Genomic DNA, 26,289 nt, shown 5'->3' on the forward strand with positions numbered 1-26,289 from the left:
ACATCAACTTCCAACACCCTTTTTTGTCCATTATCACATATGATTGACTCATTCTATCCCATTTATCATCCTAGGTCTGTCCTTTAGTGCCTTCAGTGTATGCCTCTGCATTAGCTCTGATACAGACTTCCTCTCTAACCCTTCCTTCTCTGCCATAACCCACCTGCAATGGCCAGACATTCTTCTATAGCAGTGCCTTCACCATGATACTGCAATCAAAATCTTAGGCCTACAAGATGAAGGTCCAAAATCCTGAGTCTAAAAGTTGAGGTCCTCCCTCACCTGACATAACATAAATCTCTCCTCTTGGACTCCCTCCCTGAACCAGCTGAAGCACACCAAGGGTGGGCCTGCTCCCTGCCTTTGTTCATCCTGCAGGTGTGACTTTCTGCTGGGGTAAGCACCAGAGACTGGCTTGACCGACACCTGGATTACAAACAGGTGAGGCAAGGATGTAGCCAAATTTCCTCTGGATGGATTTGAAAGTGTGAACTTTTGTATCCCGGTGAAAATTTTCTCATCGAGCATCTCATACCAACAAGGTGTGAGACTCCAAGAGGAATATAAAGATCTGTCTAATCTATGACCTTCAGGAGCATAATCAAACCAGTTATGTAAGGAATGTATAAATAAGTCATGGAAAATATTAAAACTTCTTATTGATCAGTGGGTATGGAGTTTCAGTTTTGCAAGATGGAAACATTTTGGAGATTGGTTGTACAATACTGTGAAAGTACTTAACACTACTGAGCTGTACACTTAAAAGTAGTTAAGATGGTAAATTTTATTATGTGTATTTTATCATAATTAAAATAATTTTCTTAGTAGTTCCAGACAATCAGGGGAGGTGGTTGCTGAGATAAGCCCACAAATAGAGGTGGGACAGGGACAATTAACTGTTAATTCTCTCTACCCCCTACTACATGGCTGCTATTATTCTCTCCAGTCTGACCCTGGGACTTAGGGAAAAGGTAGAACTCTTTAGTTTATCTCACTCTTGAAAAAAAAAAAAAAAAAAAAGTCATGTCATAATATTCAAGAATGTCCACAGAATGTCCAAGAAAAGAGAAGGGGTAAATACAGATTTCTGTAATCAAATTTATTCATGTACAGAGATGTTGTTTACAGCTTTAAAGACGGCCTGGTAAACTTCAACAATGTTATAGACATCTTACAAATGTTTGTTAGTATATAATTATGATACTCATCTCTTGAATTTATAAAAATCAGAAGTGTTCCCCAGAAAGTTTTGCAATGTGCCAATGGAACTAAAAATGTCACAGCTACAGCTACCATCTACTGAATGCTTGGTTTCATTTCACAAAAAAATAATAATTTAAAATTTTTTTTAAATAAAAGTTTTATAAATTGGTAACCTCCGCATGTCTCTACCTGGCAACATGTCACAGGCATCCCTCCTTCCCTCATTTTAGCATGAACTAGTCTTCGCCACATGACTACCGTCCCAGTCCAATCAGTTGCAAAATAAAAATGAAAAGGTTGATGATGTCCAAGTAGATGTTCAGGGCAGCAAAAACATACTCTTCAGGGTCCAGGTCAGAGTGATGGTGGCGCCCTCCCACCATGAGCTGTACATCCATCACCAAGTACTTAAAGAGAAGAAAGAAGGATTAGCTACCTAAATTGTACATTTCTATCACATAAGAATCCTAAATTACCTGGAAAAAAATATTTTAGCATCAGTAAATATAGTTCAGAAAGTCAATTTGTGACTATATTTGATCTTTTTACAGCCTCAACCATTCACTTTGTCCCCAGGTGTGTCTTCAGCCTACTACAGCAAGTGTGCCATCCTCCTGATGCCAGTGGCACCAAATCTGTAAGCCTTCTTTTGCTTTCTAAATGCAGAAAATTTGGGGCCTTTAGCCAATGAGGTAGAGCAGGTAGAACAATTGGACACAGAGATAAACTACAAAATTCCTTGTATTTGTGATTTCCCCACATGTTCTTGCTGAAAAAAGAACAAAAATAAAGATGGTCCCTGACATTTAGATTCACACCCAGCAATAATTCTGAATTCTTGAAGCTTGGGATGATACCATTTTTCAAGCCCTGACTTTGGGATGCTTTTATGATGATGTTGAAATTTCCAAAACAGAAGTAAGGGAAGATAGAATTTGTAGATGGTTAAATATTTCCCAAAATAAATGTTTAGCTCAGCTCCAGTAGGTAAAATTAGGAGCTCCTAAAACATCCGTAGAAAAATCAGGCAGACCTCTTGGCCTTATCCTTGCTGCCGGGTGAGCAGCCCCGGGCAGCAGGAGTACATTAGAGGAGGAAAAGGGAACAAGTGGCCCCTTACTTCTTTGTATACAGATTTTAGTGTGTATCCAGATCTTGGTATCCAGATCTAGTGTGGGGCAGAGCCACAGAGCCCCACCAGACAGATCAATGCTGGCACTATAGAGAATACTTGGGGTTTTAAGGATGCTTTAAAATAATTCATTTACAACAATAGTCACATCAGTCAGACCCATCCCAAGTGATTGTGGTATCAGCTCTCTGTGGGCCCCAGTTGCCACTTAGACTGGGAAGGATAAGGAGGAAGGGAAAAAGAGAAGGAGGAAAGGGCACCTCCTGATATGAGCTTTATGCCAGTTCAATACAGACCTCATCCCACGTAAAGTGTGACCCACCCAGTGGAGGCAGGAGAGATTAACTGAGCCTCCAAGAAGGGAAGATCATATTGTGGCGAAGGGCAGAGAAGGAAGTCCAACCCAAGGCTGGATGCCAAAACAGGTGCTGCACCTGGACACTGAACCCCTTCTCCTCACTGCTCCCCCCACCCCATGACTGATTCTAGCAACTTTGGGGGGCGGGAAATAAGCTAGGTGACCAGTCATTCCAGTTTGTCCAGGACTTGAGTGTGTCCTTAGTAACCCTCAGTGCTAGGCAAATCAGGGCAGTTGGTCACCCTAGAAAACGGACTGCCCAGGAGCTGAGTTTCCAGCCTTCATTTATCACCCTGGCAACCTGACTTCTGTGGAGAAGCACTTTTCTCTCTTCCTCTCCTCTAACCTCCTGACTTTTTCTTATTTCCTCTTCTTAGAGGGTAAACAACTTCTACTAATCGTTTCACAGACACGACTTGGTGGTTGGGAGTATACCTCCCACGTGAACCGTTTTTGAAAAAGTGAGAGAGTAAGATGAGTTGGGATTCAGACCTCCAGGAACATTTGGGGTTAACACCCTGCCTCACCCCTACAGCTCTGGTGGTTAACCATCCTGTCCCTAACCCTCTGAAAAAATTTCAGTTTCTCTCTCTCCCCTTATTTGTTTAGTGTTGGGTAGGCCTGAGCCTACAAGACTATTTGTTCTGCCTCCAGACTGGGAAGAGAAACACCAATGTACTTTTGCCTGGAAACAAACTATGCCTGAAACAGGACACAAGAGAGTAACAGCAGGCGTCTCTATGCAAAGGATGAGAGCATATGAGTGAAGGTAAACAAGCACAAGTCCGTTCCCTTCATATCAGCAGAGGGAGTAAGAAAACTGAAATGTGCATACGTAACCTTAGCCTCCTGGTCTAAATTTTTCTGACATTTAAAAATAAGATAGGACATAATTCTAACAAAAAAGAACATAATGTAGCAAAATGTTAATATTTTAAAGCTGGGTGATAATGTGTGGAGTTCATTACTCCATTCTCTCTACTTCTGGGTATGTTTGGAAATGCCAAAAATAAAAAAATTAAAGAGAAAACCTAAAATATGTGACATGATAAAAGCATAAAATGGAATACCATGCAGCCTTTTATTATTTTTTTCAAAGATTTTATTTATTTATTTGACAGAGAGAGATCACAAGTAGGCAGAGAGGCAGGCAGAGAGAGAGAGAGGAGGAAGCAGGCTCCCTGCTGAGCAGAGAGCCCGATGCGGGACTCGATCCCAGGACCCTGAGATCATGACCTGAGCCGAAGGCAGCGGCTTAACCCACTGAGCCACCCAGGCACCCCCCATGCAGCCTTTTAAAGAGAATGAACTCAATCCATGTCTGCCAAGATATAGAGGCCATTATTTTTAAGTGAAAAAGCAAAGACAGAACATTCTAGTTTTTTAGGGCCAGTCATATTTAGCAGTAGGGAGGTTGTATACCAACTTTAGTGACACTAATGCTAATAAGTTCTGAGAACCCACTACCATCTGATCAGTCAAGACAGAACATTCTATGAAGTATGACCATTTAAAAAAAAAAAGATAAGTGTGTGTGAATGGCCAACACAATACTGAAGAAGAACAGAGTTGGAGTACTGATGCTACCTGACTTCTACCTGAAGCTACCTGTAGCTTAAGACTTACTATGAAGCTACAGTAAGGTAAACAGTGTGGTACCGGCAAAAGAAGAGACAAATAGATCAATGGAACAAACTGGAGAGCTCAGAAATAGATCCACATGAATATAAGCAACTGACCTTTGACAAAGGAGCAAAGGCAAGACAATGGAGCAGCATAGTCTCCTCAACCAGTGGTGTTAGAACAAGTGGACATCCAGATGCAAAAACACAAATCTAGACAAAGACTTTATACTTTTCATAAAAATTAACTCAAAATGGATCTCTGACCCAAATGTAGAACACAAAACTCTAAAACTCCTAAGAAGATGACATAGGAGAAAACCTAGATGACTTGGGTGTGGTAATGGCTTTTTAGATATGACCCCAAAGGTACAATCCATGAAAGAAATAATGCATAAGCTGGAGTTCATTAAAATTCAAAACTCCTTTTCTGTGAAACTCAATGTCATGAGAATGAGAGAACAAGACATTGAGGGGAGAAAATATTTGTAAAAGACACATCTGATAAAAGACTGTTATCTGAAATATTTTTTTAAAAAAAACCTCTTAAGACTCAACAATAAAACAATCTGATTTTAAAATGGACCAAAGTTCCTAAGAGACACCTCACCTAAGAAGGTATACTGGTGGAAAATAAACACACTAGTAGAAACTCTGCCTCATATGTCATAAGGGAAATGCAAAGTAAGACAACAGGAAGATACCACTCTTAAAATGGCCAAATTCTGGAACACTTATGACATCAAATGCTGCTGAGGATATAGAACAACAAATTCTCAGTCATTGCAGTGGGAATGCAAAACGGTACAACTACTGTAGAAGACAGTTTGGCAGTTTCTTATAAAACGAAACATACTTGGGGGTCCCTGGGTGGTTCAGTGGGTTAAAGCCTCTGCCTTTGGTTCAGATCATGATCTTAGGGTCCTGGAATCAAGCCCCGAATCGGGCTCTCTGCTCAGCAGGGAGTCTGCTTTCTCCCCCCTCTCTCTCTCTCTGCCTGCCTCTCTGCCTACTTGAGATCTCTGTCGAATAAATAAATAAAATCTTTAAAAAAAAAAAACTAAACATACTTTTACTCTCCAATCCAGGAATCATGCTCCTTGGTATGTCTCAACTACCCAAAGGAGTTGAAAACTCACAGAAACCTGCACACAGGTGTTTGTAGCAGCTTTATCCAAAATTGCCAAACCACGGGAGCAAACAGGATGCCCTTCAGTAGGTGGATGGAACCATAAATTGCAGCACCATAGACAACAGAACGTTACTCGGCACTAAGAAGATATGAACTGTCAGGCCACAAAGGGATGTGGAAAACTTAAGGGCACATCACTAAGCAAAAGAAGCTGTTCTGAAAAGGCTGCAAACTGAATGACTTCCACTATATGACATTACGGAAAAGGCAAAATTTAGAAACGGGAAAAAAATCAGTGGTTACCTCGGGATAGAGGCAGGGAAGGGATGAAAAGGTGGAACACGGGATTTTGAGAGCAGTAAAAAATACTCTGTATGAGGTGGCAATGACGGAATATGTCAGTATATATTTATCTAATCCCACGGAGTGTACCACACCAGGAGTGAAATCTGATGTAAGCTCTACATGATTGTGATGTGCCCAGGTCGTTTCGACAGTGAAACAGATGTACCAGTCTGGTGGGGGATGTGGATCATGAGGGAGGCCATGTGTGGGGGCAGGGGGGATACAGGAAATATCTGTACCTTTCTCTCTGTCGTGCTGTGAATTTAAAAGGGCTCTAAAAATTGTCTTTATAAAGAAAAAGAAGAAGGGAAAGGAGGAGGGGGAGGGTGAAGTCTCCCAGAGGGCTTTCCGGTCAACTCCTGACTCTACTAGACTCTGGAGCTAACACAGGCTTAGGGGCATTGTCGAAGCAGAAACCACATGCTTTGTCAAAGTGAGGGAGAAATGGACTTACAAGTGAGAAGATTATAGTTCCAAGGCCAGCATACAACAGATGCAGCCACTGCAAAGAGAAGAAACAATCTACATTAAGAACAAGATTCGGAATAATGAAAGGACTCACCTGGACCATTGCTGTTAGATAAGGACTCAATATTAAGGCAAGTCAAATCCGTGGGGAAATGCATTTTTTTTAACATCATGGTCCACAGCATCTACTCCATTCCTTGCAGCAAACAATCATATGTTTGCACCCTTGCCAAATCAGTTTTATCAAGTGTTAAACGTCTCAGGCGTTGTAGGGCAAATTGAACATTCTGGATATGTTTTACTTTTTGCCATCTCATAACCCTTCTATAGCATCTGCGCCTATACTCAGCTCTTGGAACAAGGTCACTCTGAAAATAGTGCCCTTCAGGTACCCCTGCTAGAGCTGAGTGACAAGAGGTGGAAGACATCGGCTCCAAAAGCAGTGACTCTGTAGACTGACCAGAAACCTTATATGTGACTGGGATCAAACAGATGCACCAGGCCAGTCAGAAATTCTCAGAGTCTGTTTTATCATCAGCTGTGCTGGAGCTGTTACTCTACAGAGTCGGCCAGTCAACTCAGACCAAGAGGGGCGGGGGGGAGAGCATTTCCATTTCTATGAATCCTGTCACTGCTTCCTACATAGAAATTCCATGAATATCCCCTGTGTCTTTGCTTCAAGCTAGTCTGTTCCGTGGAACCCAAATAGCCCTGATCAGAATAGAATGGTCTGAATGCCAGAGGTTGGCTCTCTATTTGGAGAGGATAAGGAGGTGGTGCATAACATGTAAGAAAAATAATGTCATTCACTCTTCAGGACAAGAAAGCTCATCCTAGGCAAATAGAGCATTCTGCAAACCAGGGAAGATTCTTGGTGAAGGGCATAAATCAGGAGTCAGTGACACAGTGTGGGAGGGGCAGTGTTTCTAGACTGAGCTAATAGTAAGAAAATACCTGATTACTAGAGTCTGAAGAATTCAAAATTGCCCAAGTCAAACAAGCATGTATACTTACATCAAGGTTGGACAACAAGTGTCCATCGGAGTCTTTCATTTAAATGTGTGTAAGATTATATAGTGTAGATATTTGTGAAAGGAAGTTTACAGTAGGAACTGGGATTCATCTATCTAGTAGAAAACAGAGTTCCTTAACTGCATCCAGATGGTATTGTAAAGAGCTATGGAACCAACCTAATAAATATTTGGATTATTACTACCACCACTATCTGGGCTACCCACCACCCACCTTCCCTCTCCTCACTTGGCGCCTGATATGCTACTGGGGTCGACCAGGTCTTCCAGCCCCCCGCAACAACCCAGCCCCTTTCCTCCCAGAGACATTTCTCCCAGTACAGTCTTCATCTGCTTCACCTCACTGAGCGTCTGCTTCTCAGAGGATCTAGGCCAACACAACCAGTTGTGTTGTCACCCTACATTTCTAACCTACATTTCTAACAATTCTCTGAAGTTCCCAAACGAGATCCCACTTACATATGATCGTATGAAGAGTAAGAGAATTCCATAGATAAGAAGTACGAAGAGTGAAACAAACAGGATTCCGTTCAACATCGTGAAATCCCACTGAGGAAACATAGCACAAAAAACAACTCAGTTATCATCTATAAGGAACTTCAGGATGTTTAGAGATGCATTTGATACCCATAGACAGACACTGACCCATTTGCTAACAATTTACCGGGAACATTTCTGGTAACCATGAAAATCCATTCTTCCCTACCACGGGAAAATACTACATTAAAAAGTGTGTTGTTGACTGGAACATGCTTCAGGAGCAAATATGGAGGAAATCACAGGAGCCAAGGATATAAGAGAGTTCATTATACTATCCTATTTTTGTATTTGTATGAGATTTCCCCTACTAAAAAAGCTTCGTTGAATAAATAGGATGTAAATTTGTATGTCTAGTATGATCATAATTAGTCATATTTTCTCAAAAGTTTTGTGCACAGAATACAGTAATGGAATGGAATAGACCAATGTTAACTGGGCACCTTTTTCATGTTTCTATGCATACATTTAGTAAAAATACACTATACTTTCAAAAATTATTGCTAATGATTCTTTTGTTATTTTGAAATTCATTAATATGTTTTTTGGTTTCACCTTTTTAATAAATCAGGGACCAAATCAGCCTGGGAAAGATGAGGATTCCTTTTTCTTTTTTTCTAAAGATTTTATTTATTTATTTGTCAGAGAGAGAGCGAGTGAGAGCGAGCACAGGCAGATAGAGTGGAAGGCAGAGGCAGAGGGAGAAGCAGGCTCCCCGCGGAGCAAGGAGCCCGATGTGGGATTCGATCCCAGGACGCTGGGATCATGACCTGAGCCGAAGGCAGCCGCTCAACCAACTGAGCCACCCAGGCGTCCCCTTTTTTTTTTTTTTTTTAAGATTTTATTTATTTATTTGACAGAGAGATCCCAAGTAGGCAGAGAGGCAGACGTAGGGGGGGGGGGGAGGCAGGCTCCCCACTGAGCAGAGACCCCCCGATGCGGGGCTCTGGGATCATGACCTGAGCCGAAGGCAGAGGCCCAACCCACTAAGCCACCCAGGCATCCCTAGATGAGGTTTCTTTTAAAGGAAGGGGAATATCATCTTCTGACCTGAATAAAATTATGCAGCAAAAGAAGACCCTTGAATCTACGATATATTTTTTTGTCAGAGTATTTTCCCACTTCCTCTGTTTCCTCCTCACACCGAAAGAGTCATTGGAAGTATTAACTCTCCAAGCGAGGTACCGAACCATCAGCACCACCTGTGCAATGTGAATTTTCGGGCCCACGCCCGGGGACGCCCGGGACTTTCTGAAGCAGCCACTCTGGGGTGGAGCCCGAGGAACCTGTTTTCACAAGCCCTCCAGGTGATTCTGATGGCCGTTAAAAAAATGTTTGTCTACAGCTGTGCGTTCAGTACTTGGGGCTCGTGGGCGTTTGAAGAATGGCTGAAGTGACGTGCATTTGAATTTTAGTTCAAAAAAAGGATGTAAAGCAGCTCCATATTTTCTAGCGATTCCAGAAATGTTAATACCTTGCATATATTCGGTTAAATAAAATATAGGATTAAGATTAATGTCACAAAAAAAATTTTTTTTTTAAAAAGATTAATTTCACCTGTTTTTGTTTTCTTTTTTTAACGTGGTTACTAGGAAAGTCAGACGCCAGAAGGCAGGGAGGCTGCGGAGGTGGGGCCCGCAGGACCGCAGTGAGCAGGAGGGAGGAGAGTAAGAGCGGGCCGGGCAGAGGCGCTCGCACCCACACACTCCCTTAGGAGAGGAACCCGTCCCGGTGATACATACTTTTGTCTGAAGAGCGAACAAAGTGAGCGATAACGTCACCAGAGCGGTTGCTGCTGTTGCCCATAAGATTTCCTCGGCATTGTAGAAACTGAAACCAGAGACTGTGATCACTGTCCACACGCACGCAAGGAAAAGCACGCACGGAAAAGGAAACGTGTATCCAGGACTCACACTGATATGGCTCCGAGCAGCAGACCTTGAAGAACTGTCTGAAAACAAGACGCATAGCAAATCAGAACCCCAGTTCCTGAGGCCCAGAAGCCAGAGGACAGGGTTGAAGGTGCAGATGTTCCGGGCAGGGTTGAGGGGGCGTGTGGAAGCATGGTAACCCTAGTGTGCAACGCTACAGGGAAAATGAATTGTTGGAAACAAACCGTGGAGCTAAGCATTTTCCTAACATTCCCCCAAGGCTGACAGGATTCTTTTATTAGCAAAAATTCTTAGAACGCAGGAGTATCTTTCAGCGTATCTAGTGAATGAAAGATGTATTCAGTTATGAATACCGAAACCACAATAATGACAGGTTTTTCTGTAGACCATATTCTCAGTAATCCAATGGGGCCGACTGCACGGCATCTTAATTGATCAAAGCAGGAGATGCTATTTCTACTGATGCTTCACCAACAGCCTCGGCACCGACATTTCCTCCAGGGCTTGGGTGAGAATTCAAAACTCCAGACCTCAGGTGAGGGACAAGGATGGAGGCCTTTCCGGCCCCGGAGATGGGGCTCGAGGGCAGTTCTCCGCAGAGCGTGGAGCTGCCAATCCCAGGCTCAGACGCCAGCTGCACCCGGGCTGAACGAAGCAGGAATGTGCCCAGGGTCTGACCGCAGCCCGGGCCGGGGCCTTGTGCAAGAGAGGAGAGAGGCGGTCAAGCCAGAGGATGAGACCAACCAAGGCAACAAGGATGCACCCAGGTGCACAGCCAGGCTCCCGCATGGTGGACGGGTAGGGGGACAACAGTGAACAGTGGCTGAAGGATGACATTCCCCAGCTGGTAGGGCGGCTCCACCAGAGACGAGTCCAGAGCCTTGGCTGACCCTCTGGTCCATGGCAGGAGCCAAGAAGGTATCCTTTAGTCCCCAGGAGTGAAAACGAAGGATGCATCCAACTGTGGTACGGGGACTGCTAGAGCGGCTTTGAACTTCTCCAGGTGGCCCACGTCATCCAGTTTAGGAGACAGACGAGAACTACGGCCATCCCCCGAGTCCTGGATTATATCTGCTTTTTCCAAACCCAGTGAGTAGCTGCCTGATTCTCTACTTTGTTCAATTTACCAGAGCCATCTTTCTTTCCAGTATAGGCTTAAAAAGCTGTGTCTGTTCCATGTGCGCATGATATTGTAATAATGTGCTTGCTTCCAACCTTCCTCTTAAGATTTTCTTCTTCTGCTTGCTCTGTTGCTGCATGTTTCTGCATCTTCTGCAGCGCATAAGTATGTGAGAGACAGACGGAGACAGGAGAGGATGGTAGGAGGAAGAAGGGGGTTAGAGAGGGAGAAGAAGTGAGAATGGTTTAAACTGGAACCTCCCCCTTCAGTTTTCTCAAGGGGAGAATGAGAAGTCAAACTCTCCCAATGACTTCAAGAGCACAGAACGTGGGCTTGAGGGGGTGTAAATGCTACGGGACAAAAGCTGTCTTCAGTGTGTGTGTTTTCATTTTCCCCTCAACTCCTTTTCTGAAATGGTTTTCTCCATATATTTCCTAACACTCACTCAAAACAAAAAATTGAGAAGGTATAACTAATTCTTTGCCCTTCTACAATATTCTCTTAAGCTCTTACCTGCTTTGAGATACACAACAAAACCTCAGAGAAGAGAGCTTCATTGAGACCAATACCTTGGATCTCTTCTTGTAATAATTTACATTTTTTTTCTTGGAAATTTTTAAAATAAAAAAATCGTAAGTTTTTGGAAAAGTACCTCCTTTCCTCATCCTATTCCCTCTGCTCCAGGATTCCCAATATCTTTCTATGTCTGGCTTTTAGCCCCCACTCCTTCCTGAGTGTGATCTGGGCAGGAACTGGGAGACCTCACCTGCTCCCCTGAGCAACGAGCAGAGTATCCAGGCCAGGTAAAGACCTTTCAGTGCTCTGGCAGTCAAGGAAATGCCCACATGTAGGCATCAGAGAGCTCGTCTTCTCCAGCCTCGGGTGGAGGCTAGTCTTCCCAATATATAAATCACGCTGGACACTGCACTATAGGGATGCTGAAAATCTCGCCATTGGCATGTGTCCTTCCTCCCTTTGACCACCAGGCACAGACCCAAATCTAGGCTCATCACACTCAAGTGCAATAGGATGATGAATTTTTAAAAATTTTTTTAAAAAGATTTTATTTATTTATTTGACAGATCACAAGTAGGCAGAAGACAGGCAGAGAGAAAGGGGGAAGCAGGCTTCCTGCTGAGCAGAGAGCCGGATGCGGGGCTCGATCCCAGGATCCTGAGACTATGACCTGAGCTGAAGGCAGAGGCTTAACCCACTGAGCCACCCAGGTTCCCTTTTAAAAATTTTTAATTGAAGTATTATTGACATCAAATATTGTATTTGCTTCAGATATACAACATAGTGATTTGACAATTATATGCACCACAAAATGCTCACCACAATTAGTATCATCTGTCATCGTACAAAGTCACTGCAACATGATTGACTATTTTTCCCGTGTTGTACTTTTCATCCCTGTGACTTACTTATAACTGGAAGTCGGTACCTACTAAACTCTGTCACCTGGGTTTCCTAGCACCCATCCCTCTCCTCTCACAACCACCAGTTTGTTCTCTGTATTTATGAGTCTGTTTTTGTTTTGTTTCTTTGTGTTGGTTTGTTTTCTGGATTCCGCATATAAATGAGATCATACGGTATTTGTCTTTCTCTGTCTGACTTATTTCACTTTGCACTTAACCTCTAGGTCCATCCATGTTGTCAAAATTGGCAAGATTTCATTCTTTTTATGGCTGAATAATACTCCATCGTGTATAAGTACCATCTCTTCTTCATTGGTTCATCTGTCAGTGGATGGTTAGGTTGCTTCTATATCATGGCTATTGTAAATAATGCTGCAATAAACATAGGGGTGCACTTATCTTTTTCAATTTGCATTTTCATTATTTAGGTAAATACTCAGAAGTGGAATTACTGGATTATATGGTATTTCTATTTTTTTTCAAGATTTTATTTATATGACAGAGATCACCAGTAGGCAGGGAGGCAGGCAGAGAGAGGGAAGCAGGCTCCCTGCTGAGCAGAGAGCCTGATGTGGGGCTCGATCCCAGGACCCTAAGAAAATGACCTGAGCCGAAGGCAGAGGCTTTAACCCACTAAGCCACCCAGGCACCCCTGGTATGTCTACTCTTAAACGTTTGGGGAAACTCTATCCTGTTTTCCACAGCGGCTGCACCAATTTATATTCCCATCAACGGGGCAAGAGGCTTCCCTTTTCTCCACATCCTCTCCAACACTTATTATTTCTTGTCTCTCTGATAGTAGTCAATTCTGACTTGTGTGAGGTGATATTTCATTGCATTTCCATAATGACTAGTGATGTCAAGCAGATCATCTCTTGGCCATCTGTATGTCTTCTTTGGAAGAATATCTATTCAGTTCCTCTGCATTTTTTATTAGATTTTTTTGGTGTTCATTTGTGTATCTAGATAAGTAGGAAGGTAGGTAGGTAGATAGATAGAATATACATATATATGATCTATATACAGTATTAACTCTTTATCAGATTTGCAAATATCTTCTCCTGTTCAGCAGGTCACCTTTATGTTTTAATTGACGTTTACTTCCCTGTGCAAGAGTGTTTTAATCTGATATAGTCCCGAATGTTTATTTTTGGTTTTGTTTCCCTTGCCTGAGGAGACATATCCAAAAAATATTGCTAGGGACAATGTTCCTGAGTTTACTGCCTGTGTTCCTTTTAGGAGCTTTATGGTTTCAGGTCTCACATTTAGGTACTTAATCCACTTTGAGTTTATTTTTGTGTCTGCTGTAAGAAAGCAGTCCTGTTTCCATTTTTCTGCATGTGGCTATCCAGTTTTCCCAGCACCGTTTGTTGAAGAGACTGCCCTTTCCCATTGTACATTCTTGTCTTCTTTATTGAAGATCGATTGACCATATAGTTGTGGGGCTATTTCTGGGCTCTCTATTGTGTGCCATTGATCTACGTGTCTGTTTTTGTGCCAGTACCATACTCTTTTGATTACTACAACTTTGTAGTATATCTTAAAATCTGGGATTGTTACACCTCCAGCTTTGCTCCTCTTTCTCAAGACTGCTTTGGACTGCGTAGGACTGAACATTTTGTATACCATCTAACCACTGACTTTATTTTCCTACCCTTATTTTTTCCCTTTCATCAGATTTCCCCACCAATTTATCTTATCTTCTTATATTGTATGTATTTTTATAAGCTACCTCAAATCCGATAGGGAATCAGATGAAGAATTAATCACAATGGGAGGGTGCTGAGATCCTGGAATCCTTGTGAGCAGCAGGAAAGGAACTGGTGGCAAGAGAAAGAGCCACACGTTTTCTGTCGCCCAGAGCAGCACTGATCCTCACAGAAGGGACCCACGTGGTGAGGCCTTGTGAGTAGAAGCCCCAGGGGAGGCCCTGTGAACCAGCAATCACACCATGCCTGAGTGAGGAGCCGAGAGCTAAGGACCTGGAACTCCCCAGTCCCCAACCCTCCTGAACTGAGATGCACGGTGGGGAAACAGGGAGAAGCTGAGCTGAGCTGGGTTTCTGCGCCCAGTGAGACTCGAAACAGAAATAAGACACATTTTACAAAATAAGGAAAATTACGCTTCTCACCCACGAGTTTGTGAGCCAAATGTAAAAACCCACTTTCCATAACAAAATGGGTTTGTGGCGGCTGGCGGAGGGCCAGTAAGTTAGCTGTTCCTGAAATGCAGCCCAGACTCTGAGAGGGCTCCCCTATGTGGCCTCTGGAGACAGGTTTGCCGAGGGTCCCCAGATCCTCTCCCTCAGCAAAAGGGTGTGGGTACGGTCTCATAAGTAAGTGTGCGACAATCAGAATCCAGCCAAGAGAACATCTCACAAATACTTTCTATCTGTATTATTCCATAAGAAGATTTTCCACAATAAAAGGCATGGAATTACTAATACGACAGAAATAGATTTCAGAGGCGAGCTACAAGTGCTAACAAAGTCTACTTACAAATAATCCCAGGAGAATGTAATTCGCAGGCACCTGTCGGCGGAGTTTCCCACAGCAAGCAAGTACAATCAGTACAACAAAAAATGCCGGCCTGAGGATAATTTAAAGTCATGTGTTATTTGCTTCCAGTGATTATATCATATGATATAGGTAGATAAATAGAGATAGAGATACGTTACTATACATTATCATCTGATACTAAGTGTAAACAAAAATATATTCAGATGATTACCTTTGCTTTTTTTTTAGCTTTTAAAACTAACTTTGCTCATTGCCAGCCAATTTTTAAAATTTTAAAATTTTTAAATTTTTTAAATGTTTTAAAATTTTTTATTTTGAAATAATTATAAATTCACACGAAGTTGCAAAAGACAGAGAGGTCCCATGTATCCTTCACCCAGTTTCCCCCAATGGTTCCATCTTACATATTTATAGTATGATACCAACACCGTTAATTTGACATTGGTGCAATGTGTGTGTAATGCCGTGTCACAGAACTATGACACAGATCTGTGTAGATATGTGTTACGGTCGAGATTTGAAACTATCCCATCACTAAAACATCAACAAGACCTCCCTCATGCCATCCCTTTCTGGTAACATGCACACACACACACCCTAGCTCCTAGTAACCACTAATTTGCTTGTTTTTTTATCTCTATAATTTTGTCATTTCCAGAATGCTATATCTTTTTTTTTTTTTAAGATTTTATTTATTTATTTGACAGAGAGAGATCACAAGTAGGCAGAGAGGTAGGCAGAGGGGGAAGTAGACTCCCTGCTGAGCAGAGAGACCTATGTGGGGCTCGATCCCAGGCAGCCAGGATCATGACCTGAGCCGAAGGCAGAGGCTTTAACCCACTGAGCCACCCAGGTGCCCCCAGAATGTTATATCTTTACTTAACTTTTAATAAAGAACCTCAATCAGTAGTTGTTAGAAAAAATCACTTTTTATGAAATCCAAGAATACTTACAAGATTGCATAGGTGAACCAAGCATTCATGAGCACCCAAGTTTTTAAACCTTTCCTAATTAAAAAAAAAAAAAATACAGTGTTAAACAATAAATTGTTTCTTTTTCTAACTAACATAATATTAAGTAGAAGTAAAACAATCTCATGACAAAGGGGTAAACCCTAAATGATTGACAATGACAAATGAGTGAAATAATCAAACCTAGAACTATAACTTGCTTCTTAAAATAGATTCATAAAAAGATAGTCATGTAAGTCAAATCTTATGAATGTAAATGTCCCGGGGACGTTTTTATTTTCAAAAATAAAATAAAAACAAAACTGAGATCGCTATGTGTAGAAAGCGAAAAGAAAAAAAATCAACTTCTTATGTATTTGTTTTGTAAATCGAGATTTTCATGAGCTAGGTTTAAGCAATAGTCCCCGAAATATTTTCTGCATGTAACAGTGTTCCGAGTCTCTGGGGCCTCCAAAATCTCACCTTTTTTCTTTTATCCAGGTTTTTTTTTTTTTTTTTTAAGATTTTATTTATTTCTTTTGTCAGAGAGAGGGGGAGAGCACACAAGCAGGGGAAGCAGCAGCAGTTGGGCTCTCTCTCTGCTGGGCAGGGACCCCAACGCGGGACTCAATCTCAGAACCCCAGGACCATCACCTGAGCTGAAGGAGACACTTAACCGACTGAGCACCCAGGTATCCCTTCTTTTATCCACTTTTGCCTGTAGAAATAGCTCAGGGAAAATAGAAAATAAAATAGACCCCAAATAAGAGTAAGACAAAAAGATCTTGGCTTAGGAAGCTGAAGCAAAACTGTAGAAATCTACCAATACCTCTAAGAGTTGCCTCAGAAACAACAAAGTGATAGAAATATCATATCCTATGGATGATTAAGAAAAAACAGATAATGTTCAATGATCAGAAATAAGTTGATTCAATAAAAATTAAAGTGAACAACTTAGTATTTAATTTACATCAGCAACAACAACTTACCAGAAAAGAAACACACTGACAATTGCCCCAGTGACCACCAACTGAGCTGACAGGATCAGGAACACTTTTATAATGAAAGCTGAAGAGACAGAAACATTATTTTTATCATACCATATTCAAAAGTAAAAACAGAAATGTAATTATCTATTTATGATGCTTAACAAAAAGGATATTTCCTGTGACTTTTTAAGGTTGGGAAAAGGAGCACCAGTTAGAGTCAGCAAATTGAATAACCACAGAAATACAGCTCTGAACTCTTTGTGGAAAATACTCCATTTGGACTGTTACAGGTGTTTTATTGGTGATCTGAGGGTTTACCCATGGAAGCCCCAAAATCTAAAAGACAAACAGGGATTAATTCCTTACTAGGCACACCCCATCCTCCTTAGGACCCAAAGTGACCTGAAAGTCTCTGGATGTTGCAGGCCATTGTGAGGGGTCCGGCTCCACCCGTAGACACAGGTACAGAAGGCAGTTAGCCCTCAGAGACGGATGCAGGCTGCGGGCCTTCTCAGAGCCTTCCCACCACTTCTCTCACCAGCCTGCCTGCCTGCAGCAATTCCCTTCCCCTCCCTTCACCTCGAGCAGAAACTAAATAATGAGGAATTATAAGGAAGAACAAGGAGGTCACAGCAGCATGCCAAAGCCAAGTACAGAGGATGTCAGCATCTCTTTTTGCTTCCCTCCCCCTGCACAGCTCTTCCTGGAGCCCTCCGAATATGGTGCTAAATATGATGACAGTGAGCTGTTTGGTAGCTTTGTCTCCATTTTAAAAGAGAAAAAAATTCTGCTTGGAGATGACTGACAGGATTGTCAGCTGTGTCCTTTGTCTAGGCGGTGTCAATGTATAGGAAGGGGGGAAAACAAAGAAATAGGATTGAGCTGTCTTAATCACAATACCAGAATATATGTGCCCCAGTGTGGGCTGCCTATATTAAGAAATTCAGGTGGTCAACATTTATTGCACATCTACTATATATCAGAGACTGGGAGGGAATAAATATTAAATGTGGCCAAGCCTTAAGACATAAGATTGTTAGAATAAAATCTATGGTCCAGAAATAATCCCTTATATTTATGGCCAACTATTTCTAACAAATGTGCTAAAACAATTCAAGGAAGAAAATATAGTCTTCAACAAAAGGTGCTGGGACAAGTGGACATACACATACCAAAGGAATGAATTTGGACCCTTTCCTCATGTCAAAACTAGTAGTTTAAAATGGATCATAAATGTAAGCATAAAAAACAAAACTCTTAAAAAAAAAACTCTTGGGGTACCTGGGTGACTCAGTCTGTTAAGTTTCCAACTCTTGGTATCAGCTCAGGTCATGATCTCAGTGTCTTGAGATCAAGCCTCACATCGGGGCTCCACACTCAGCACGGAGTCTGCTTCCCCCTCCCTCTGTCCTTTGGTCCCTCCCCTGCTCGTGCATTTTTTCTCTCTTTCTAAAATAAATAAATAAATCTATCTCTTTTAAAAAGAAACAAAACTCTTGGAAGAAAGCATAGACGTAAATCTTTGTGACCAGAAATTAGGCAATGATTGCTTTAGATATGACACCTAAAGCACAAAGAAAGAAAGAAAGAAAACAGACAAATTGGATATCATCAAAAGTAAAAGTTTTGTGCTTCAAATGATACCATCAAGAAAGTGAAAGTGAAAGAAAGAACTAACAAACTGGGAGAAAATATTTGCAAATCATGTATCATGATATGGGACTTATACCTAGATTACACAAAGAACTCTTACAGTTAAAAAACAGGGAGATAAATAATTTAAAATGGACAGAGCTTGTGTAGTGCCCCTGCCCTCTGACACTGGGCTTGGCCACATGACTTGTGTTGGCCAATGAGACATAAGCATGTGTGAAGCCAGGAAAGGCTTGACAAGCTGCTTGCACAACAGGGCTTGTCTACCTGGTATAATTTTCCTTGGGACTCAGGTCCCACATGATGAGAAACTCAAGTCATAAAGAGAAAGCCTACAACCAACACCAACTTCCAGCTGTGTCAGGAGTCATAATGGCCACTTCAGCCTCAGCTGCCATCTGATTACAACTGCATTAGAACCCCCAGTCAAGACCAGCCCAAGAACTGCGCAGCTGATCGCAGTCATCCACAGAATCGTGAGAGATAACAAAATGGTTGCTGTGTTTTGGGCAGAGGACTTGTATAGATATTTCTCCAAAGAAAATACTCAAATGGCCAATAAGTTTGTGAAAAGATGCTCAACATCATTAGTCATTAGGGAAATGTAAATCAAAACCACGAAGAGGTATCACCTCACATACACTAGAATGGCTACAAGAAGAAAGACAATAACGAGTGTTGACAAGGACGTCGAGAAACGGTCCCCCTTCATATGCTGGTATGTAAAATAGTGCAGCCGCTATGTTTAACATTCCTCAGAATTACCATATAATCCATTGATTCCTAGGTAGCTACTACCCAAAAAAAAAAAAATGGAGATACATGTCTATACAAAAACTCAAATATGAATATGGATCACAGCATTATTCCTAATAACCAAAAAGTAGAAACAGAGCAAATGTCTGTCAGCTGAAGAATAAATAAACAAAATGTGTTCTAACAAGGCGTTGGAATACTATACGAGCATAAAGAAGGAATGAAGTTCGGAAACATACTACAACATGGGTGAACCTTGAAAACTTATGCTAAGTAAAAGAAGGCAACCTCAAAAGGTCACATATCATAGGATTCCATTGATGTGAAATATCCAGAACACACAAACTCATAGAGACAGAAAGTAGGTTTGTGGTTGTCAGAGGCCAAGGGGCAGGATGGATGGGAATTGACTGCCAATGGGTATGAGTTTCTTTTTGTGGTGATGGTTGCACAACTCTGTAAATATACAAAGAATAGTTGAATTGTACCCTAAAAAAGGGTGAATTTTATGATCTGTAAATTGCATAAAGCTGCTTTAAACAGTGATAGCTCCCTAACACCATAGCTTTTCATCCATTACCCTGCTATACTTTCCCTTTGTTTCCATAGGACTTTCATGTTTTGGCATACCATATAATTTTTTTTTAAGTGGGACAGGGCCCAGTCTCTGCTCTCCAGGAGAGACAAACCCAAATAACTAACTCCAATGGTGGCGAGTAGGTCTTCACCTGATTTCCTCATGTGTTAAATGACACTACAACGCCTTCATGTACAGAGTTGTTGTAAGGACTAAATGCAAAACTCTTCTTCTTACACAACGCCCGGTGCTGAAGAACTGGCACTGGGGGCAGAGGTGGCTCATGGCTCCATTTTCCCTGGCTTCCTCACTACCCAATCCCTATCTGGTTAAAAAGGACAATTGGCCCAACCAGAAAGCTACAGATGGAGGTGGCTGTGAGATCCCAGCAGGGTCAACGGCATGCAAGTGGAAATTCTTGGGTATGGTTTCTAGGAAAGCCTCTGAAAAGAAGTCATATTTGGCTTACTCTCAGGCATTTATCCATGAATGGCACCTCTTGGAGCTTTCGAGGCAGCAGACCAGGCTTGGCCTTTCTTTACCTTTGCCTTTCCCTACCTGGAAAGCTAGGGATCCAAAGGCATCTTTCCAGCCACAAGATGGGTGATGAGAGCCGCAGGGAGACACAATGGGACTCAAAGCTCACAGTCCACCTTTAAGTTGTCCAAGCCCTAAGAAGGTCTAAGGAGGACACACTGGTCATGCCTTGAACTGCATATTTCATGGAAGGAAAAAGACATTTATTGAAGCCACAGTTCTCTAGGTTTCTACTGCTCACGGCTGAATGCATTTCCCATACAAAATTAATATCTAGGGGCATTGAATTAATATGCTTTAAAACTAAAGCGAGTATCATAGCATCACCTCATAGGGAGGTAAGAACATTCTACAGTCAGTGAGTAATTCATATTTCCTCAGGGAACCACACATTATTTTCCATAATACGTTTATTATGAATTTCTGAATACCCTGGACAACTTAGGGGCCATCTGCCACAGCAGCCCTGTATCATGTTTCATGGTAAAGCATAATTGGGAAAAACTAAAGGTCAAGTTAAACCTCCTAACAATCCACTCTGTGGAAGCATTTTGAGAGAACACTTGCTTTTCTCTTCCATAAAGGTAATTTTATGCTCACCTCTGCGGATCGATGCATCTGAGAATGGACTGGCTAAATTATTGCTCTCATCTGGGGTGGTCTCATCTGAAATTTGTACCACATAGACATCCTTTCGCTCTCTCATCTTTGGATGTGGATTCCCGAGAGTTTTTTGTGGCTCAGAAGGTGCAGATGTGGAGGACTGACCAGACTTGATCTGGACGTTACTATCTGCTGCTTTCCGAACCAGATGATGATGACCTCCAGAACTAAAGTCTGTTGCTTCACTGGCCTCCAAGTCCATTTTCCTGGAGGGGGAGAATTGTTATTCAAGTCCTGTGCTCATAACTACTACAATCTTAACATCCTCATAACTTTCAAATGATTTTTTCTTTTCTCTTCTTTTAATTAAAAAAATTATTTTTTATTTTTTAGTAAGCTCTACACCCAACATGGGGCTTGAACTCACAACTCTTAGATCAGGAGTCACATGCTCTACCCACTGAGCCAGCCATGCACCCCTCAGATGATGTTTTCTTAACTGTAACTTCCTTAGCTCAGGACTTAACAAATCAATACTTAACAAATATTTACTGGATAAATGATGACCAAATACTTTTAATATGAGGCCTATAGAGTGAAATAGCTTGCGTTTTATAGGCCTGAAATTAATATGTTTATAAATTCATCCATAAGGAGTTCCTAAGTTCCCTCTTATGTGCCAAGTGTAGAGCTACCCAAGTCACCTGCACCTTCAAAGTACTTATATTTTGGAAGAGAAAATAATAAAACAAGCAGTGGTATAAAAGCCAAAATAAGCAGGGTCAGGAATTATGGAAGATGATACAAGAGCCTTTCATAATGTCTGGAGGAACATGCAGGACATTTGAAGAGGTGGTCACAAGCCTCCTGAGAAAGTCAAGTTTCAGCCAAGACTGGAAGATAAGTAGTAGGAGGAGATGGGGAAAGGTTTTCTAAGGCAGGGGAGGCAGCCTGGACCAGAACTGGAAGAAACAGAGAGGGCAGGTTCCAGAGCAGAATGAGGTTAGACAGAGGGCCAGTTAGGGCAGGTCAGTGAATGACTGGCAAGCAAATCCATCCTGCAGACCATGGCCACAGCAGGCAGAATGAATGGCCCTCCCCACCCAAAGATGTTCACACCCTAATCTCTGGGACTTGTGAATGTCACCTCACATGGCAAAGGGAACATTGCCAATGTGATGAGCTAAGGACTCTGAAGTGGGAATAAGATCCTGGGCTCTCTGGGTGGGCCCACCTAAATCACAGGCGTCCTTATGATCATACTTATGAGAGGGGGGCAGGAGGATTGGAGTCACAGAAGGAGAGGTGACAACCGGAGCAGAGGTCAGAGTGATAGAGCTGCTGTCTCTAGTGATGGAGGAAAGAGCCATGAGCCAAGAACGCAGGAGACCTCAACAAGCTGGGAAAGACAAGGACATGTATTCTCCTCTAGCTCCTCCCAAACTGAATGCTGGCACTTTTAGGCCAGTGAGACCGATCTGGGACTTCTAACTTGCAGAACTGTAAGAGAATAGGTTTGTATTGTTTTAAGGCACTATATTAGTAGTGGTTTGTGACAGCCGTAGGTAACTAATACAATGGGGGAGTTACTGAAGTTTCTCCAGCAGGGGACCATGGAGATCTGACTAGAAAGACTGCACTAGGGTGCCTCAGTCAGGTCACGATCCCAGGGGCCTGGGATCGAGTCCTGCCTCGGGCTCCCTCCTCCACGGAGAGCCTGCTTCTCTCCCTCCCTCTGCCTCTCCTTCTCTCTCTCTGTTTCTCATGAATAAATAAATAAAATCTTAAAAAAAAAAAAAAAAAAAGGCTGTAATGGGCACAGTGTGGAGAAAGGACCAGAATAAGCAAAGAGACCAGAAATCCAGATGAGAAGTTACGGTGGCTCTGATACAGTGCTTTGGAACAGAGCACAGTTCTTAGAAAACCAGTATGAAATGAACCAAAAATGGCAAAGAAAAGCCTCCCATTAGCTTCACAAAGACATGAAGACTCAGACAAGCCCCTGTTCCTGCCTCACAAAGAGGAGTCTGAGGAGATTGCCGAGAAGGCCAGGGCTTGGGCAAACCATAGACCAATCGGGAATGGCATAAAAAGAAGGTCTGGGGGCGCCTGGGTGGCTCAGTGGGTTGGGCCACTGCCTTCGGCTCAGGTCATGATCTCGGGGTCCTGGGATCAGGTCCCGCATCGGGCTCTCTGCTCAGCAGGGAGCCTGCTTCCCTCTCTCTCTCTCTCTCTGCCTGCCTCTCCATCTACTTGTGATTTCTCTCTGTCAAATAAATAAATAAAATCTTTAAAAAAAAAAAGAAGGTCTGAACAGAACGCCACACTCTTGGAAAGGCTGACTCCATTTTATATACATGTCCTTCTCAAATTAACCTATAAATTTTACAAAATTCACTGGGATTTATTTTTCATACTTGCAAACGTAACTCAAAACTTCACCAGAAAGAGTAAATATATGAGCATAATCAAGAAGAAAATTGAAAGTGAAGGAGCTGGGGAGTACTGACTTACCTTATTGGAAACCAAAACATCATGAAGCTACAGGATAAAAAGCATGGTTGTAGTATGTCAATAGATAAACGGATCGATGGGATGGAAGAGTTGTAAGAAATAGACCCACGTGTATATGCAAATTTAAAATTTGATAAAGGGGGGTGCCTGGGTGGCTCAGTTGGTGGTGTCTGACTCTTGATTTGGGCTCAGGTCATGATCTCAGAGTCATGAGCTTGAACCCCTGTTGTGCTCTGTGCTCACAGGGGTGTCTCTCTTCCTCTCCCTCTGCTCCTCCCCGACCCCACTCATTCTCTGTCTCTGTCTCTCAAATAAATAAATAAATCTTCAAAAAAAATTTTTTTAAAGGTGACATTTCAAATTATTGTCCCATGGTATTGGAACAAGTAGCTGTGCTTAGAAAACAAAGTTCAATAACTATCTCACATCTTTTACAAAAATACATTCCAGATGAATTAAAGATATTATATAATAATAGCCATAGATATTCTACAAGAAAATATCAACAAGTATTTTTGTAAGCCTTGCAAAAGTGATACCATAAAGGAAATTCTTGCCAGATTTGGTGTACAAGAAGCACTTTTAATATTACAAAAAGAGACCAGTAGGGGTGCTTGGGTGGCTCAGTGGGTTAAAGCCTCTGCCTTTGTCTCAGGCCATGATCCTAGGGTCCTGGGATCGAGCCCCACATCGGGCTCTCTGCTCAGCAGGGAGCCTGCTTCTCTTTCTCTCTCTGCCTGCCTCTCTGCCTGCTTGTGATCTCTGTCTGTCAAATAAATAAATAAAATCTTAAAAAAAAAAAGAGACCAATAACTCTGAAATGCAAAAGTATGAAAATAAAGCATGCAATGTTTACTATACTGTAAGAAGTTTTTTTTTAAGGTTTCTTTTTTTTAATGTATGTATTTGACATGACCTGAGCTGAAGGCAGAGGCTTTAACCCACTGAGCCACCCAGGTGCCCAAAAAGAAGTTTTTAACAAGGAAAAGATGAGCAACTCATCAGAAAGATGAGAAAAGAATGTTAATAGGCAATTCATAAAGGAACTTAAAGTGGTCGATAAATTTAGGAGATAATACCTCACGAATAACAAAGAAACACAAATAAAAACAATTATGTACATTTTTCCCACCAAAAGCAAAACAGATAATTTTCAGAGTTGCAAGGGTGTGGAGAAATGGATAACCCAGGGCCACATTCTGACCTGTGGGGGTCCTATATACATTTGCCTTTGAGGGTACTCTCTATAAAAAAATATTTAGATGTACATTTTATGGCTGCACTGGCATAAAAAAATACAATCCAGGCTTTATTCATTATACATTATTTATTCATTATTATTATATTCACTTTTTTCCTCCTGATTGTAAAAGAAATTGAATTATTTTCATGACCCTTAAACCCATGTCGGGCCCTGGGCAACTGTGCCTCCTGTGCCTGGAGCCTAAGTCAGCCTTGAGATAACATCAAGTAGTTGACGGGGTGTAAACCTTTCTTTTGTCTGTAATTTGGCAGCATCAGATTCAAAATGTGCATTACTTTATACCCAACAGTTACATTTTCAGGAACTTACCCCATAAAACTACCCACACAAATAGGCAATGATATATATTTAAGACAGTTCATTACATTATTCACTGTAACTGCAAAAAAAAAAATTTAAACAGACTAAATCAATCCTTAAGAAATGGTCAAATTGATTTTAGTAAAGAAAAGGTAGGTATATATGGATTGATGTTAAAAGTTCCCTCCGACACACTGTTGAGTAAAAAAAGCTCTAGTAGAGAATAATATGTAGTAGGATCGCTTTCATGTCTTATATACCACACACATACACATTTCCAGAAGCTGAAGAGATGTAGGACAAACTGTTAATATAGTTATCTCTAACACTGCAGAGCTGGGGAGTACACTCTGAGTTGTATGAATTTTTATAATGAGCATTTATTATTTATACTAAAAAAGATATTTACATTTTGAAGAGAAAAAGAAATATTTCTCTTTTTGATAAAATCTGGAGCTCCTCTGAGGAAAACCGTCCTCACACTCAGCTGAGAAGCACTGAAAGGTGCCGGAACACCCAAGCTGGTTTCCTCCTTGGCGGTCCTACAAATCAGAATGGGGAGAGGCAGCAAGAGAGTTTCAAAGCACTCAAAACCAAAATCAAACAAAAATTGGGGCGCCTGGGTGGCTCAGTGGGTTAAAGCCACTGCCTTCGGCTCGGGTCGTGATCCCGGGGTCCTGGGATGGAGCCCCACGTCCGGCTCCCTGCTCAGCGGGGAGCCTGCTTCCTCCTCTCTCTCTGCCTGCCTCTCTGCCTACTTGTGATCTCTGCCTGTCAAATAAATAACTAAAATCTTAAAACAAACAACAACAACAACAACAACAACAACAAAAACAACCAAACAAAAATCAAAGGCAGCTGAGTTTTCCTCATGAAGCTACAGTTGGCTGGCACCTTAATCATAAAATGAGGCATTCACCTGGTCCTCAGAATGCTTTCTTGCCTCCAGAGCCAGTGGTCATCCCAAGGACAGGCGGGCCCTGGGGCTGAGAAGGAAGTTCTGAGTGACAGTTAGGGGAGTGGCAGTTGGAGCACTAGCTGGGCCAGGGGTCCTGTGGCCTAGAAGAGGGGCTCCCAGTCAAGTCTATCTGCTGAGACTCCTAGTGGTCTAGGCTGTGTGTTGAGTCTCAGGGAGGCCTACGCCTGAACCTCCAAAGCCAATGACATGTCAGAGTCCTAAACCCTTAGCCCAAGGCTTCCAGAAGACCTGGTGTCCTTCTCTTGAGCAGGAGGAAGATACTTCAGAAACCCCATTAGGGACCCTGAACAATTATTTCAAATAAGTAAGACTTGGTTCTGACAAAGCAGGCATTGGTTTTTCTGGGGGATGATAACGCACCCCCACCCCCCATGGTATAGGGAGATGCCT

The 26,289-nt window shown here is 42.1% G+C and overlaps 1 protein-coding gene across 2 annotated transcripts; it reads right to left on the minus strand.

The window, feature by feature from the left end:
• Positions 1–1,084: 1,084 nt before the first annotated feature.
• LOC131829363 (protein lifeguard 1-like) lies at positions 1,085–25,939 on the minus strand. Of its 2 annotated transcripts, XM_059171097.1 has the most exons (11): positions 25,840–25,920; positions 25,330–25,462; positions 20,840–21,108; positions 16,717–16,795; positions 15,731–15,784; positions 14,757–14,847; positions 9,742–9,779; positions 9,571–9,658; positions 7,751–7,840; positions 6,247–6,294; positions 1,085–1,610 (listed from the first exon to the last, which is right to left on the minus strand). In XM_059171097.1, coding segments are annotated over exons 2-11 (912 nt in total). In that variant the 5' UTR covers positions 25,332–25,462; positions 25,840–25,920; the 3' UTR covers positions 1,085–1,457. The 2 variants fall into 2 exon arrangements, with proteins under 2 accessions (XP_059027080.1, XP_059027082.1); XM_059171099.1 differs by lacking the exon at positions 25,330–25,462 and having other exon boundaries at positions 25,840–25,939.
• Positions 25,940–26,289: the final 350 nt, after the last annotated feature.

Source organism: Mustela lutreola, chromosome 4 (assembly GCF_030435805.1).
Source record: "Mustela lutreola isolate mMusLut2 chromosome 4, mMusLut2.pri, whole genome shotgun sequence".
Taxonomy (NCBI): Eukaryota; Metazoa; Chordata; class Mammalia; order Carnivora; family Mustelidae; genus Mustela; species Mustela lutreola.